This window comes from Neolamprologus brichardi, chromosome 7, assembly GCF_056152115.1.
Source record: "Neolamprologus brichardi isolate AB-2024 chromosome 7, ASM5615211v1, whole genome shotgun sequence".
Classification (NCBI taxonomy): Eukaryota; Metazoa; Chordata; class Actinopteri; order Cichliformes; family Cichlidae; genus Neolamprologus; species Neolamprologus brichardi.
The window spans coordinates 27,036,274-27,051,240 of NC_142110.1; the positions used below are offsets into that span (position 1 = coordinate 27,036,274).

General features: G+C 39.0%; 1 protein-coding gene across 1 annotated transcript in view; it reads right to left on the reverse strand.

Annotated features, from left to right (window-relative positions):
• Positions 1–14,655, reverse strand: part of aass (aminoadipate-semialdehyde synthase) — a 78,045-nt gene extending 63,390 nt beyond the window's left edge. The window contains exons 1-4 of the mRNA XM_006782233.3: positions 14,518–14,655; positions 10,146–10,382; positions 7,937–8,113; positions 3,612–3,696 (exon numbers count right to left, since the gene is read on the reverse strand). Coding sequence (XP_006782296.1) covers positions 3,612–3,696; positions 7,937–8,113; positions 10,146–10,364 — 481 coding nt within the window. The 5' untranslated portion in view covers positions 10,365–10,382; positions 14,518–14,655. The remainder of the gene's footprint in view (positions 1–3,611; positions 3,697–7,936; positions 8,114–10,145; positions 10,383–14,517) is intronic.
• Positions 14,656–14,967: the final 312 nt, after the last annotated feature.

The window sequence follows — 14,967 nt, forward strand, 5'->3', positions numbered from 1 at the left end:
CAGATAAGAAAAGGCGAGCACTACCATCAGTCTTGCCTCAAGCCAACAGTAAAGCATCCTGAGACCATTCGTGTGGGGTGCTGCTTTTCAACCAAGGAAGTGGGATCCCTCAAAATTTTGCCAAAAAACACAGCCATGAATAAAGAATGGTACCAAAACATCCTCTGACAGCAACTTCTTCCAACCACCCAAGAACAGTTTTGTGATGAACAATGCCCTTTCCAGCCTGATGGAGCACCGTGCCATAAGACCGAAGTGATAATAACTAAGGGGCTCGGGGAACAAAACATTGAAATTTTGCATCCATGGCCAGGAAACTCCCTGGACCTTAATCCAATTGAGAACTTGTGGTCAATCCTCAACAAGCAGGTTATGAAAGAATGGGTTGCCATCAATCAGGATTTGGCCAAGAAGCTTGAAAATGAAGGGCCAACACTGCAAATATTGACTCTTTGCATAAACTTAATGTAATTGTCAATAAAAGCCTTTGAAACATAAACAGTGCTTGTAATTCCTACTTCAATACGTCACAGAACAACTGACAAAAAGCTCTACAAACACTAAGGCAGCAAACTTTGTGAAAAGCAATATTTGTGTCATTCTCAAACCGTTTGGCCACAACTGTACTGTCTGCTTGCCTATCACTCCCACTTATTTCAGCTTGTGTCAGAGGATGAAAATAATGACACAGTCTACATTACATTTATTTTTATTCCATAAAAGGATGAGAGCGTGATGGTAAAGTGCAAACTGCATCCAGGACAGAACGAACTGCATTAAGCTTCTAACACAACTTCAGCTCTTTGCCAGTGCCTGCACAACAATTAGGGGAAATACCTCCAACATGCACAAACATTTGACCACACAGCATACAATTCAACTGCACAAATGTAATATCTTTGCTAAATTCTTATCAATTCCCATTCCTACTCCCTGGTATAACTCTCAAACTTAAAAAATAGAACCCGTAAATTGGGGAGGAAATGCCATCTCAATTTAGAAGATCTTTATTTGGCCTGTAAAAATAGTTGCCACTCCGTAAATCTAGGGTGTCTTGTTATTCATCACTGACTGAAGTGATGAATAAAAACAACCATAGGTTTCTCTTAGGCACTGTAGCTAGGCTAACTAAAAGTCAGCATTTTGTTAAGCCAAGCATTTGTTTAACCATAACTATTAATGACTGAATTCATTTTTTCACAAATAAAGATTTTAACAGTGTTGGGAAGGTTATTTTTAAAATGTATTCCACAACAGATTACAGAATACATGCCCCAAAATGTATTTTGTAACGTATTCCGTTACGTTACTCAGTGAGAGTAACGTATTCTAAATACTTTGGATTACTTAATATATTATCATGCTTTTTACAACTACATGAATGTCCTAGTGCTGTGTGATTTATTACTATTACTGAAGGCTACTCGCCATACCAATACCAACTAGTTTTTTAAATCTTAATATAAATGAGTAACAGTAGGGTGGACATTAGGTAAGGGTGCACTTTTTGCAGCGATCTCATATAGAAAACTATTCCGTGCGTATATAAAACTGGTCCGCGGCTCCGAACCGTAGTAAAGGGACCTTTGGCTAATATGTCGGGTTCGTGTCGGGCTCGTAACCCGAAAACTAGCTTTGTTGTCTGGGTCAACTTTGCTAGGGAGAGACAGAGAGAGGCGTTGAAAGGGTGCTCCAACGGAACTTATTGTTTCGGAGGAAAACACGAACACAGTGTACAGTCGAGTCTTAATAGCTTACTTACAACTGGGCTACACTGCCCATGAGGCTACTTTCTTTAGGGCTATGCCTGTAACACTCAGCCTATTGCCTTCATATTAAATAATTTTTTGAACAATAATTTTTAAAAAGATTTCTTTCATGTCATTATGCGAGCCGCAAGTAGTGGTGACATGGGCCGTGAGATTGAGAAACAGGCATTAGAGCCTTTTAATGCGTGTTTTGTTTGGGTTTCCACCGGCGTGGAATTACCAAAAATAGAGAGAGCATAGCCTAACATATGAAACAGGAAAAGACCGCCGTGTAATCCCTTTATTTCAACAAAGTAACTGTATTCTGAATACCACCTTTTTAAACGGTAACTGTAACGGAATACAGTTACTCATATTTTGTATATTAAATACGTAACGCCGCTGCATGTATTCCATTACTCCCCAACACTGGATTTTAACCATTAGGAAAACAATTATTTACAGCTACTCTCAATACAATTAATATTTAAAGGGGGACATGGATTGGTCCCAAGCTTTGGGTAGTGGCCAAAAGAACAAGATCGTGGAAATGAGCATAGGAAACCGCAGAAAATGAGTTTTGTGACTGGCCTTTTCCTACTTTCATCTATGATATCAATTTGAAAATCCTTCCTGAGTTATTGCATTCAGAAAATTTTCAGACAACTTGACCTCTGACAAACTCTGCTACGGTATTGATTTGAAGCTCCTACGTCATGTTATAATGGTGTAGATGTTAATTAAGATTAATAATAATTCAGTGTCCAGAGTTTTACTGACCCATGTACATTCTTATCGGCTTGTGAAAAGCTTTTATTTGTATATTTTTGAATATTAATGCGATCTAATTAACACAGTATTTTATATTACAGTCTGCTTACTGCAGGTATCTACAAGTACGGCTGCCGTCAGAATTCATTAAGCTGTAGAATTTAAACATGATATCAGGTATCAATCATGGTCTCAGTACTATCAAGTTAACAGTTCATCTGCATGTTTTAATACAACTTCTTGAGGCTTACTGCAGCGGTGGATGGAGCAGCTACAAACTTTGTTCTTATTCACGTTAGAATTTGTTGATCAGGTCCTTTGATGAAGGATTCCCACTAGCATTTTTCTCAGTGAATGATTTAATGGTGCTGTTTATGCTATAAACATGTTTTCTTTCACGCAACCTGAGCTCACCATCTTGGTACCGGATGAATGAGGTAAGCTGTATAAAGCGCTTTGAGTGCTCATGAGAACAGAAAAGCACTCTACAAGAACCTGTCCATTTACTGTTTGTCATAAAGAACACCCTTAAACCCTTTAAGCCTTTTGTTTTCTGACTTCGCTGGGCCAGGAGTAGCTCTTCTTGATCCAACTAATTGTGGGTATTTATGTATGGGGTCAATAGTGTAGTGTCTAGCACATTTTCCAAACATGCAAAAGATCTTTGGTTTAAGACCAGGAGGAGGCATAAATTCCTAGAAGGGTTGCATCAGGAAGGGGATCCGGCATAAAAATGTGCTGAATCAAGCACACGGATCCATGTCTAAAAATAAGGGAGCACACGAAAGAAGAGTATGGCTGGACAGAGGGATTCCTCTGTCCAGGGGAGTCCTACTTTCATTATTTTTTTTATGTCAGTAATGACATAAAATTCTGTAACAGTTTATACTGAATAACAGATTTTGATCTTGCAAGTCCGAGTTAACAGTGTCAACAGTGGTCTGACTGATCAAATGATAAAGGCCATGTTTTTACAAATGATTCACTTCTGTCCATGATCTTCACTGATTCCAAAGTTTGCTACACTGCAACTCTTTCTACACAGTCGGGGAAATAATTAACAAGATTAGGAATCCCAGCAGCCTTTCTTACCTGCAACACCAGCCCACTGGCCAAATGCTACAATCCGGTAACCATTAGCATCAACCATCTTCTCATAATCAATGAGCCGGACCTCCTGCACAGACAAAATAAACTTTGTTAGTGTTTTTGAAGAGTGTGAATTTAAATGGAAAATGAAATCCAGCCTTCGGCAGAGCATGCTGTATTTCTTTATTTACTGTACATCAAAATCATTAGTTGAGTAGCAACAGCTAGAAATCTGAATCCGTTTTCATTATTTGTTGAGAAGTTTGGACACATAGTCATTTATGGGTTTTCTGTATTTATGTCTTTATTATTTATTTTTCATTTTAGTGTATTTTGTTTTTAGATTTTTCAAAGTGAACACCAATCATTTTAAACTCCCGAACACCTGTGGGAAAAACTCCTATGCTCCGATCCCCATCAAAAGTAATTTCTCTCTCAGATATATGGTAGACTCCTTTCATCTGTTTATTCCTCACCATCCAATGTTAAATCTGCATGGGAGAGAGTGCTGGGAATTAGCCTGAACAAGTGTTGGAATGTAAACCTCGATTCACACCCACCTCTCTTTATAGAATTTCAGGATTCACCTATCTAAAGCTGTCTATCAATTTTTTATACTTCAATAAATGTCAAGTTTTACATTACCTTTCTCATATATCGATTAGTCAATTGGAGTTCTTACCATTCATCTTATTATTATTTTCTTTATTAATAAATTCACCTTATTATTGGCAACACAACACCTACTCTTCTTCTGGAAAACAGTGCCCTATACCACATTCAGTGGCTCCGTGAAGCAATGTCTTTATTTAATCCAATTTTATAATCCTTGATCAGTCTCCTGATAGTGATCCCAATTTCTTGTCCTCCCACCTTTCCAAATCTAATAAGTCATAACTAATGGATCTTTTATTGTCATTGTTTGGACTAGTGACTAAGATTGTTTCACCCTGTCAAACCGCATTAAATCTCATTTAACTTAATAAAATTAAATGAAACAAATAGTAACTGAATCTGATTTAGGTCCGTACATTGATTAGGACACTCCAAAACTTTGATTTTGTATTCTTTGATCCATTCAGAGGTAGACTTGCTGGTGTGTTTTGGATCATTGACCTGCTGCATAACTCAAGTGTCCGTGAGTTTCAGGGCACAAACTGACAGCCAAACATTCTCCTTCAGGAAACAATCTCCTTTTTCAGTAAAGAGACAAATTCATGGTTCCATCAATTATTCCTTTTGTATAGTTTCACTGGTTCTTCTATACTTATACTAAATAATTTTCATTACTTTATATACCACTTCATTTAAATATGACAACTTAATCTATAATAATACAGAGTAACAGATTTTATTTATATTCTATATTAATGATCATGCAAATCCATGCCCCCCTTTAAGCAGTGATTACATTGTGCAATATGGACGGTTGTAGACATCATAAGGGTGAAGTCAACCATTTGGCTACATGTGCAATTTTTGCATTCTAATGGTAAATCTCTACAGAAGTGTCTGCCCATAAAAAAAAAAAAAACAGGAAGATGAGCAGAAATCAGCACAGACTGTCATGCTCACTGTCTGATGACAATGATGTTTGGACCCAAGGAGAACCCAGGAGATATAAAGAATAATCAAGGTTTTATTTCAGTCTTACCCCCGCATACTATGAGATGCGACTCTCTACTGAGAGAGGACCGCTGCTGTCAGGCTACAGCAAGTTCATGAAAAATTTAACAGACGTAAAGCTTGTGAACTATGACAGCTTTGGTTTTAACTTAATCTTAATCCAGTTTTGGTGTTAATGTGTCAAAAAATGAAAACAATCATTGCTGGAAGCAGTTAACAAGCTTGTTTTCATTAACATTTAAACGGTCTGTGTCACGGTTCTGGGGCAATTCGACCCAGCATTTTGAGTTTATTATGTTTTGGTTTATTTTTTGAATGATGGATTGTTCTTTATGTTTCTCTGGTGCTTTGTTGATTATTATTATAATCCATGTTTCAGTTATTCCTGTTAAGACTATGTTCTTATGTTTGGTTTTTCTCTGAATTATGATTTGCTTGGGTTTTGAGTAATGATTCATGTTTCCTGTTTTATTGTGAAAGTCTTTGTCTTATGTTAGTGTGTGCAGCTTTGTTCCCCCTGTCTGTCAGCCCTGATCTCTCCCAGCTGTTTCTCCCTCCTGTTGTCCATTCCCTCATTATTACCCTTTGCATATAAGCCCTGTGTTTTCCCGTGCTTGGTGTCGCGTCGTACCCTCAGATCCTGCCTGTGTGTTCCAGTTAGTGTTTTCATTTTTGGTTTCTGTTTTGTTGGTGCCAGCAATAAAGCTGTGGTTTTCAGTTATATCTCCGTCTCAGAGTCCTGCACTTAGATCCACATCTCCACCTGCCCGCACACAGAGCCCTGACAGTCTGAGCAGGTGATTGAAAGGACTGAAATTAAAGGTGTTGGCTTTTTATCCCAAAAATTGATCACATCACAGGTGTGTGTGTGTGTGTGTGTGTGTGTGTGTGTGTGTCTGTGTGTGTGTCAGAGAGGAGAACCTGCAGGTCTCTACTGCTGTTGGGATTGAATCACAACAAAAATAAAACACATGCTGGAAAATGGAAAATGTGTGTCAGGCGAGTCTTGGTTTCAGGTTTCAACACTCATGCCTGTCATTGACCTTGTGAAGAGTGATCATAGGATTGCTTCACTTTGCCTGCAGTGCTTGAACTGAAACTTGAGAAGAGTTCAGCTACTCAAGCAGCAACATCTCAATTAATCGATTTAGGTTATTAAAATATTCACAGAGAGCAACATAACTGCTTGTGGAATTTCCTCCCAAAAACGAAACAGCCAATTACTGCAATGAATAATCAGTCTGTTGTATATGAATAAAGTTTGTAACCAGCAGCTAGTTTGGTGATCAGAGCACAGTTAGCTTGCACTACATTTTTTGTTGTTGCTTATAATAGTCCTTTTAACAAAGACAACCCCTGTCAAGTGTTGAAGCAACACGTACATCTAAATCCTGCCTTAAACCCTCACGCTGTTGAGTTCTTGAACCTAGGATCTTCTTGCTGTAAGGAAAAAGTGCTGACCACCACACTTTGTCTTTGACTCAGCATATTACTTAAAAGAAGAAAAACTCTGTACTGTTTAAAAAAAGTTATTTTCAAGGCTAGCAAAAGAAGAGAAAAGAGACCAAAGAATGCTTGGGAGGAACTTCTTGTATCTCAGATAAATACAGACTTTCCTTGCATCATTTACAGTTGTATACTGGAAACAGGGCTGGGCAATATGAGGAAAACATAATATCACAATGTTTTTGGCTATATCACGATCTATATCACATTATGTTTAAATAGCCTCCAAAAACAAATGTTATTTTCAACCATATATAGTGCCTAAAATTGCACTGGTATACTCATTCAAATCGACCACTCAATATTTTTTTCTACTTTGAATAAAAAAAATCATGTTTTAACCATCAGTTGCACACAGAGGGTTTTTTTTTTTACAAATGACAATACTGTCACAGTAAGTCTCTCTGTGGTCAACACTAGACCTTTAACAAACAAAAGATCATAGCAACAAAAATTTACAACAAGCAAGAATTCACGAGACAAAACAAAACAGTTAAATTAAAAAGGTTCTCTTTTGTGCTTCTAACCTATAAGGTTATAATAAAAAATGTGATCATCTCAAATTACAGAAACCTAAGCCTAGACAGTGACTAAAAACGAGTGACCAAGAACAGTCGCAGGTGTCACAGCTGGTTCATTTAACGTTTTCTTTGGTGTGTGGGGAGAGGCTGACATGCAGAGTTTAAAACAGGCTTCATTTTGCAATGGATGACTTTTCAGCTGGTGGAATACATTTGTGGTACTGCTACCTTTTGCGGCAATATTTTTAGAGGATGTTTTGCAAATTACCACATTTTGTTCGACACTGTCGTGAAATCTAAACGACAGCGAGTCTCATTATCTCGCTCATCTAAAACTCCTGCTGTCGCCATGTTTTTCCCCACCTGGTAGTATATAAACACACATGCTCAGTGCAGTGTGTCAGGTAGAAAACTTTCCAGTTAGGAGGGGGGATTAATGATGTAATTCGCTGAGAAAAAAAAACTCAATATTAAGCTGTCTGCGAATTAAATGCAGACAGCTTAATATTGCCATGGCAATTTATACTTGATGGTTACGATAAAGCCATTTTAACCATCATATTTAGAAAAACTCGTGATACCATCAAGTATATTCGATATATCGCCCACCCCTAACTGAAAACATAAATAAACTGACTGAAAAGCAGGACCACTGCAGGGTATTTTAGGGCTTACCTTTTTTAGTACGTCATCCAAGAGCCCCATGTTGGCTTCCTGAGCCTTAATGGTGTGTGAGAAAAAAGCGTACGTCTTCTTGGGAATTATCTTCTCCTCCGGTGGCCTCTTCACTCCAATTATCAGTGATGCATCTGAAATGTTCTCCTGAATGATAGCCCCTGCCTTCATATAGTACTGAAAGCAAAGTACGGTCTAAATGTTATGGTTTACAAAATGTTTTTAATGTGTCTTCAAGTTCGTCTGTATTTTTAGTCCCATAAGCTATACATTTTATAGGTACAATATGTTTTTAGAGGAAGCAAAGATGCCTAAAAGTCACCAAATGTAAAGTCGCTAAATACTATCCAAAAAAATTGATTCTGTTAATCTGGACGTAGCATTTTCAGTGGAAGAAACGTTTTATCACTCCCCCGAGTGCTTCAGTCTTAGCTGACTGCAGGTTTCTCCAAACTTATAAACAGTACATTTGCACAATGACTGAAACTAGAACCACTGACAAACAATGAGCTGTGAGGTCAGCTTGATCATTACTATGCAAATTGTCATGACCATTGATCAACACCCACTGATCAATGACCATGAGTATTCCCAGTTGGGGAATGGCTGTAAGATGGCAAAAAATGTACCCTTGGGTCCCCTCCTCGATTCAGAGATGGTCTTTCCCTTTTCACGTAAATGGCCTCCTAGACTCCGCGCTCAAACCAGCGTTCCTCCCAGTCCAGGATGTGTACATCCTCATCATTGAAAGAGTGTCCACTGGCCTGTAGGTGTAAACAGACTGCGGCCTGATGAGGTAGCTCTTCACTGTTGTGCCATCCGCTTTGCTAGAGGTTGTTTGGTTTCCCCGATGTATAAATCCTGGCAATCCTCCTGGCACTTAACAGCGTACACTATATTACTCTGTCTGTGTCGGGGGACCCGATACTTGGGATGGACGAATTTTTGGCGCAGCGTGTTTTGGGGTTTGAAAGTCACAGAAACGTGGTGTTTAGAGAAAACATGTCACAGCTGTTCCGATACTCCTGACACATAAAGGATCACTACGGGTTTTCGCTTAGGCAGCAGTTGTCCTTCTCTCCTGTTTTGAGCGGAGCTTTCTTTAGGCGCCTTCCCAGCTTTGACAAAAGTCCAGCTGGGATAACCACATTTACTCAGGGCCTTCTTGATGTGATGTTCTTCTGCTTCCCTGGCCGCTGTGTCTGTGGGGATGGTGTTCACTCTGTGTTGTAGCTTCCTGATGACGCCCAGTTTGTGCTCCACTGGATGATGAGAGTCAAACCTTAAATACCGCTTTTTGGTTTACGGTACACATCAACTTTTAAATGTCCCTCATTACTAATGGAAATTTCACAGTCTAAGAAGGCTAACCTGCCACTTTTCATATCCTCCCTGGTGAATTTGATGTGCTGGTCCACCGAGTTAATGTGATCCGTGAATTGTGGTACGTCCTGAGATTTGATTTTTACCCAGGTGTGATCCACATACCTGAACCAATGACTTGGTGGTGTTTCAGGGTAGGATAACAGTGCACTCTGATCCATTTCTTCCATGTACAAGTTGGCCACAATAGTTAAAACTGGGGAGCCCATGGCACACCCATGTTTCTGCCTGTGGTAGTGATTCTTGAATGTGAAATATGTGGAATGAAGACACACTTCCAAGAGCAAACGTACTTGGTCGGTGAACATCAAATGAAACCATCTGCCTGCATAATGACAGCTCTCATCTTCTCAACAAAATCAAAAGTGTTCTGCATGGTGTTCAGAGCTGCTTACCAACAGCTTGAGGATCGAAGCCAGAAACTTTGAGATGTTATAGGTGACCGAGTTGATTATACAGACAATGGGTCTTAAAGGTAAACCCTCTTTATATTATTGATATTATTATTGATATTAATGATCAAGAACCTCACCTCAAAGGTCATTGATCGTCAGTGGTGCTAATTTCAGTCATTATGCAAAGGTACTGTTTATATGGTTGGGGAAACCTGCATTCAGCTGAGACTCAAGGAGTCACTTGGATGAGTGACGAAACATTTCTCCCACTGAAGACGTTATGTTCAGATGAACAGAATCAACTTTTTGGGATTTCCTTACCTGTATGATTGAGCATGCGTCAAGATATTAAATACTACCTCCATAGATCTGAAAATCAAAACAACACCACCTGACGAAGTGAAAATTAGACAAAGTATTCCTTCTCTCACCTTCTCATGAATAGCTCTGCGGTTGGATGGCTGTACCAGGACTTTTACGCCAGCATTTGTGAGCTCTTTGACATGTCGTGGTGCCAGTGGCGCCCTCCTCTCCCAGGGATTGACATCCTCGCGACGTATAGCCATGACGGCCCTGTGGTGCTCATAGCGCCGTTGGGCCATGAGACTGGTGCACATTCCCTTACCTTGATGATGGAGGATTCGGAACATGACTTCACCTCCTCCTGCCTGAATTAAAAGAAGAGAAACAGAAATAGAAAGGGCAACCTGTGACGAGGCTAGGGAGAGTGTGGCTGAAAGGTCAAAAATTTGCTGCTGGGAGAGAAGTGACATGAGCTCACAAGGAAGCTGTTCTTCCAGACCAGGAATCATATTAACATCTTATACCATTTAAATTATTTTTAACAACTACATAACTTATTATTATTGATAATACTCACTTCAGTTTTATTTATATAACACCAAATGCCTCAAAGTGATTATTATTACCTCATCATTATTATGATAAGGTAAAGACCCTACAATAATACAGACAAAAACCCCAGCAATCAAATAATTCTCTGAGCAAGTACTCTTGTTCTATGGCCTCACCAAACTCCTTCCACACCCGAGTTTTTGTTTCAGCTGCCAGGCATTCCCATCAAACACTTTCTATATGTATGGGTGCATCCTCCCTTACAACCTGATCTACCTGACCTGACCTGCAATCTGGGGTGTTCTGGTGCCACATGTACTTATGGACCCTTGTGTTTGAACTAGGGATGTGTGTGACTAGTCATTCATATGACTAATCGTCACTATTGTCACTAGTTGGAACTGGGGATGGCACGATGCCACCTTTTTATTTTAGATACCGATATTTTAAGTTTGGATATCTGAAAAACAAAGGAAGTGCAATATCAGCATGAAATGGTGTTTATATTCAACAAACAATTGTAGAATGGACCCTTGTAGGCTTAAAGCCATCATATTTAACATCAGTTGTTTTTCTTGTTTTTCTGTTTTGAGTATAATCTAAATTCATTCATGCATTCAATATTGGAGAATGTGATTAATGGTTTCAAAGGCCTTTGTTTAGACAGTTTTTTACCATTACATACTCAACAAATTTAACTTGATATCTGAGTGTTTTTCAACTTTACGCTAGTTGGTTAGTCTAATTTATTTTCCTTGTTTAGTACACTAAGAAATTAGTCACCAGGTACATCCCTATTTTGAATGTAGTGTTCAACATGGACTTGCACATAAGTCCAATAACAAAACTCCACTTAGCTTAAGCTTACATAAAGCTCAGGCAGGCCGTTCCGCCCGATTACACCCAGCTGGCTCTTAAGGTTGTTGCCTAAGTCAGTGTTGAAGTCTCCCAGTAGGACAAGGGTGTCAGCAGGTGGAGCACCCTCAAACGCCCCACCAAGTGACTCCAAGAACGCTGGGTATTTTAAACTGTTCTTTGGCACATAAACTCAAATGACAGTCAGTCTTCCGTTTGGGTAAGTGGAGCAACCCTCTCATGCACAATGAGAACCTCAGTGTACTGGTAGCAAATTGATGGGATACAAGAATACCCACCCATGGATATTCTGGTGTTGCCTCTCACCGAGGGCAGACTGAAACAGAGCCCATTACAATAGTTCCCAAGCCCAAGCCATGGGTCGAGGTGAGCCCGACTATATCTAGCTAGTATCTCTCAATCTCATGCACTAGTACAGGGCCCTGTCTCAATATGCGTTGTGCGTACTTGCGTTCTCGTGATACGTCATCAGTCGGAGACCAAGTACTGGTCGTACCCCCCCCCCCCTTCCCGCGGTCTTTTTGCTACTCAGGTTAAACAAACCCCAAACCCCAGTAGCTGTCTATTATACTAAAATAAAAATAAAGGCATTCTAACAAAAACTAAATAGAGATTTCGCTACTGAGGTTAAACATTATATATAAGTAACTTAGATCACTTCTAAATGTTAATGTTTGGTTTATTTCAGTGTTTTTTTTGTTCCTGAGTAAATTGGTTTGGCTGTGATTAAAGTTAAGCTTCATAACATATTACTCGCAGTTAAATTAAGAGGGGACGGCAGTAAAAACTCCGGACCTGTGACATCATCAAGTACGCTGGTGTTCCAGTTGTACAAATCACGAGTCCGTGCTCGCGTTCTTGGCAACTCCGTACTCCCGTGCGGTCTAGGCAAGTCTGGTCTCGCTGAGAATGCGAGTACGTACTTCTGTACTTAGAATTGAGAAAGGGCCCAGATTCCTTCCCCCACCAGCGAGATAATGCTCTGATATCCAGCCTCGATAGCCAACAATGATGGCAGCTACTTAGTTTTAATATTTCTGAGTCACAAAGTAAACTTTTAAGATATTTTCAGGCGAGAAGGTAGCTGTGTAAACTTCAAATATCTGCTCGATTTATCAAGACATCACATATTTGCAAAAGTGCTATGACGTTTTCTGATTAAACAGAAATGTGAGATGGTCGAGAATTTGTCCTGTTATATTTGAGGGAGCAAGGAGCAGACGGCTGAGTTTATTAAACTCCACCGAGACAATCTACAAATTTCATTAAAAGTTTAATAAACTATTATCTTGTCTTTATTTTTAGTTAGCACATACCTTAAACACTTCAAGTTGTAAGCTAATGATAGTTAAATAAGAGCAGACGCATGCTGGTGCAATAGGCTGTATGTTTTACATCCAATGAATGCATGATCTGATTGGTTGACTAATCACAAAAATAATCGGTGACTAGTCGACTATCAAAATAATCGTTTGTGGCAGCCCTACATCCATGTACATACTGGAAATGACAGCTTCAACACGGCATTTAACCTTTCATTAGAGTCAACTGGCTTGATTCAAAATGCAAAAGAACCCACCCATTATTTTAGACACACTCTAGATCTTGTCCTGACATTTGGCATAGAAACTGATCATTTAACACTATTATCTGAAAACCCTCTTTTGTCAATCCATTTCCTACTAACATTTACATTTACAATAATGGATTACACCACAATGGAATAGATTACATCACAGCAGATGTATTTCTGAATGCGCTGTAACCAAGTTTAAGGATATAATTAATCCACTGATATCATCTTCAATGCCTTCAATGCGGAAAAAATTGTAGAGCAGCTACCTGAAGCTACTCCCACAGAGGTTGATTATCTTGTTATTATTTTTACTTCTTCACTGCATTCAACTCTAGATATTGTAGCTCCTCTAAAAAAGAAACCCTCACATCAGAAGTACTTGACTCCCTGGTGTAACTCACAAACACCCACCTTAAACCAGAGTACTCCTAAGCATGAGAAGAAATGGCGTCTCACCAGTAGGGAGGAAATGGCGTCTCACCAGTAGGGCTGCAGCTAAAAATTATTTTGGTAGTTGACTAGTCTGCCAGTTTTTTGTGATTAGTCAGTTAGTCAATGATTATTTAAATAACTCTTATCTTTGCGTCCTCTGGGAAAATATCCTGTTCTAGTTTCCAGTACCTCACCTCCTTAAGTCTGCCCACCTGTTAATATCACCCTGTTGTCTTGTCCCACGACAAATTAAAATAATGACCTAGAAAATAAATTTGAAAAAAATGTATTTTTAACAATATTCAATAAGACTGTCAGAATAAAAGTAAAATAAATAAAAAATATTAAGTAATACAAATTAAAATACTAGTAGTATTTAAACATAAAAAAATAATGTGTACATGGGAAACTTTACTCTTTTTTTTTACCACTCAGTGGAACAAACCACATTTAATATTGTTACCAGACTGCGTTTTGTTATCTCTTGTAACTCTCCATTGAATCTTGGGCTTCAGTGCCTTATTGTTGTGAAGACTCTACATTAAGGCAAAAGGTTGGTGAACAATTAAAATGATTATACCTCACAACATTTTAAAACGATGAAAATGCATGTTTTGTCCTGTACTATTATTCTGCTTTATTCTGTATTATTTTTGATGTAACTGAAATTCCCATGGGCCATGCCCAAGTCAGAGAAGGCTAAACAACACCTCCGTGCATTTGCCAGACACTTTAGAAATGCTCCCGAAAACGTAAGAATAACAAAATTGGATGCTTCTGTTAAGTGAGCCTTAATTACCACGGCATATGAAGTACATTACACTACTTTGTGATCGATAAGCTTGTTGAACACCACACTATTAACAATCATTGTCAAAAATCTAACAACACAGACACAGCAGTAAAATCAGTAAACATATAAGTGGACCTCAGCGTTGATTTCAGCTAGCAGTGTGGCTTTAATCGACACAGTGTGTTACCACATGAGTCAGTTCTGTTCAACACGCTTAACATTTCAAGCTGCTCGATAATGGGCTAGACGTGCTGCAGCTACCCGAACCCACCTTACTGACTGCTTTCTCTACACCACAACGGGTCCAGGCGATGAAATTTGGCGACTATTCACCGAAAACAGTGGAGGTGAGAAGACGTTCAACTTTACGCAGACACTACTTCGCACGCGCACAGGCTGAACCAAGCTACTTCCGGTCACTATTTCAAAGTAAAAGTAAAAAGTAAAACCTCACGTAAGATGACAACATTCTACCGTACGTACCTACATGCAATGTGATACGTAATATAATCTAGCGTAATGAAACCAGCAGAGGTAGAGGTCCTACAAGGTATGGCCGTGTTACGAATGCGTACGTGCGTAAGATATGTAAGCTAACATGCGTAAAAATTACAAATATTATTTTTGTGCAGATTTTGAGGACTCACAAATGCGTGCATCCACAAATACGAAGCAATTTAATCACATGTAAACCTATTTTATTAATTCATTCAAACCTGGA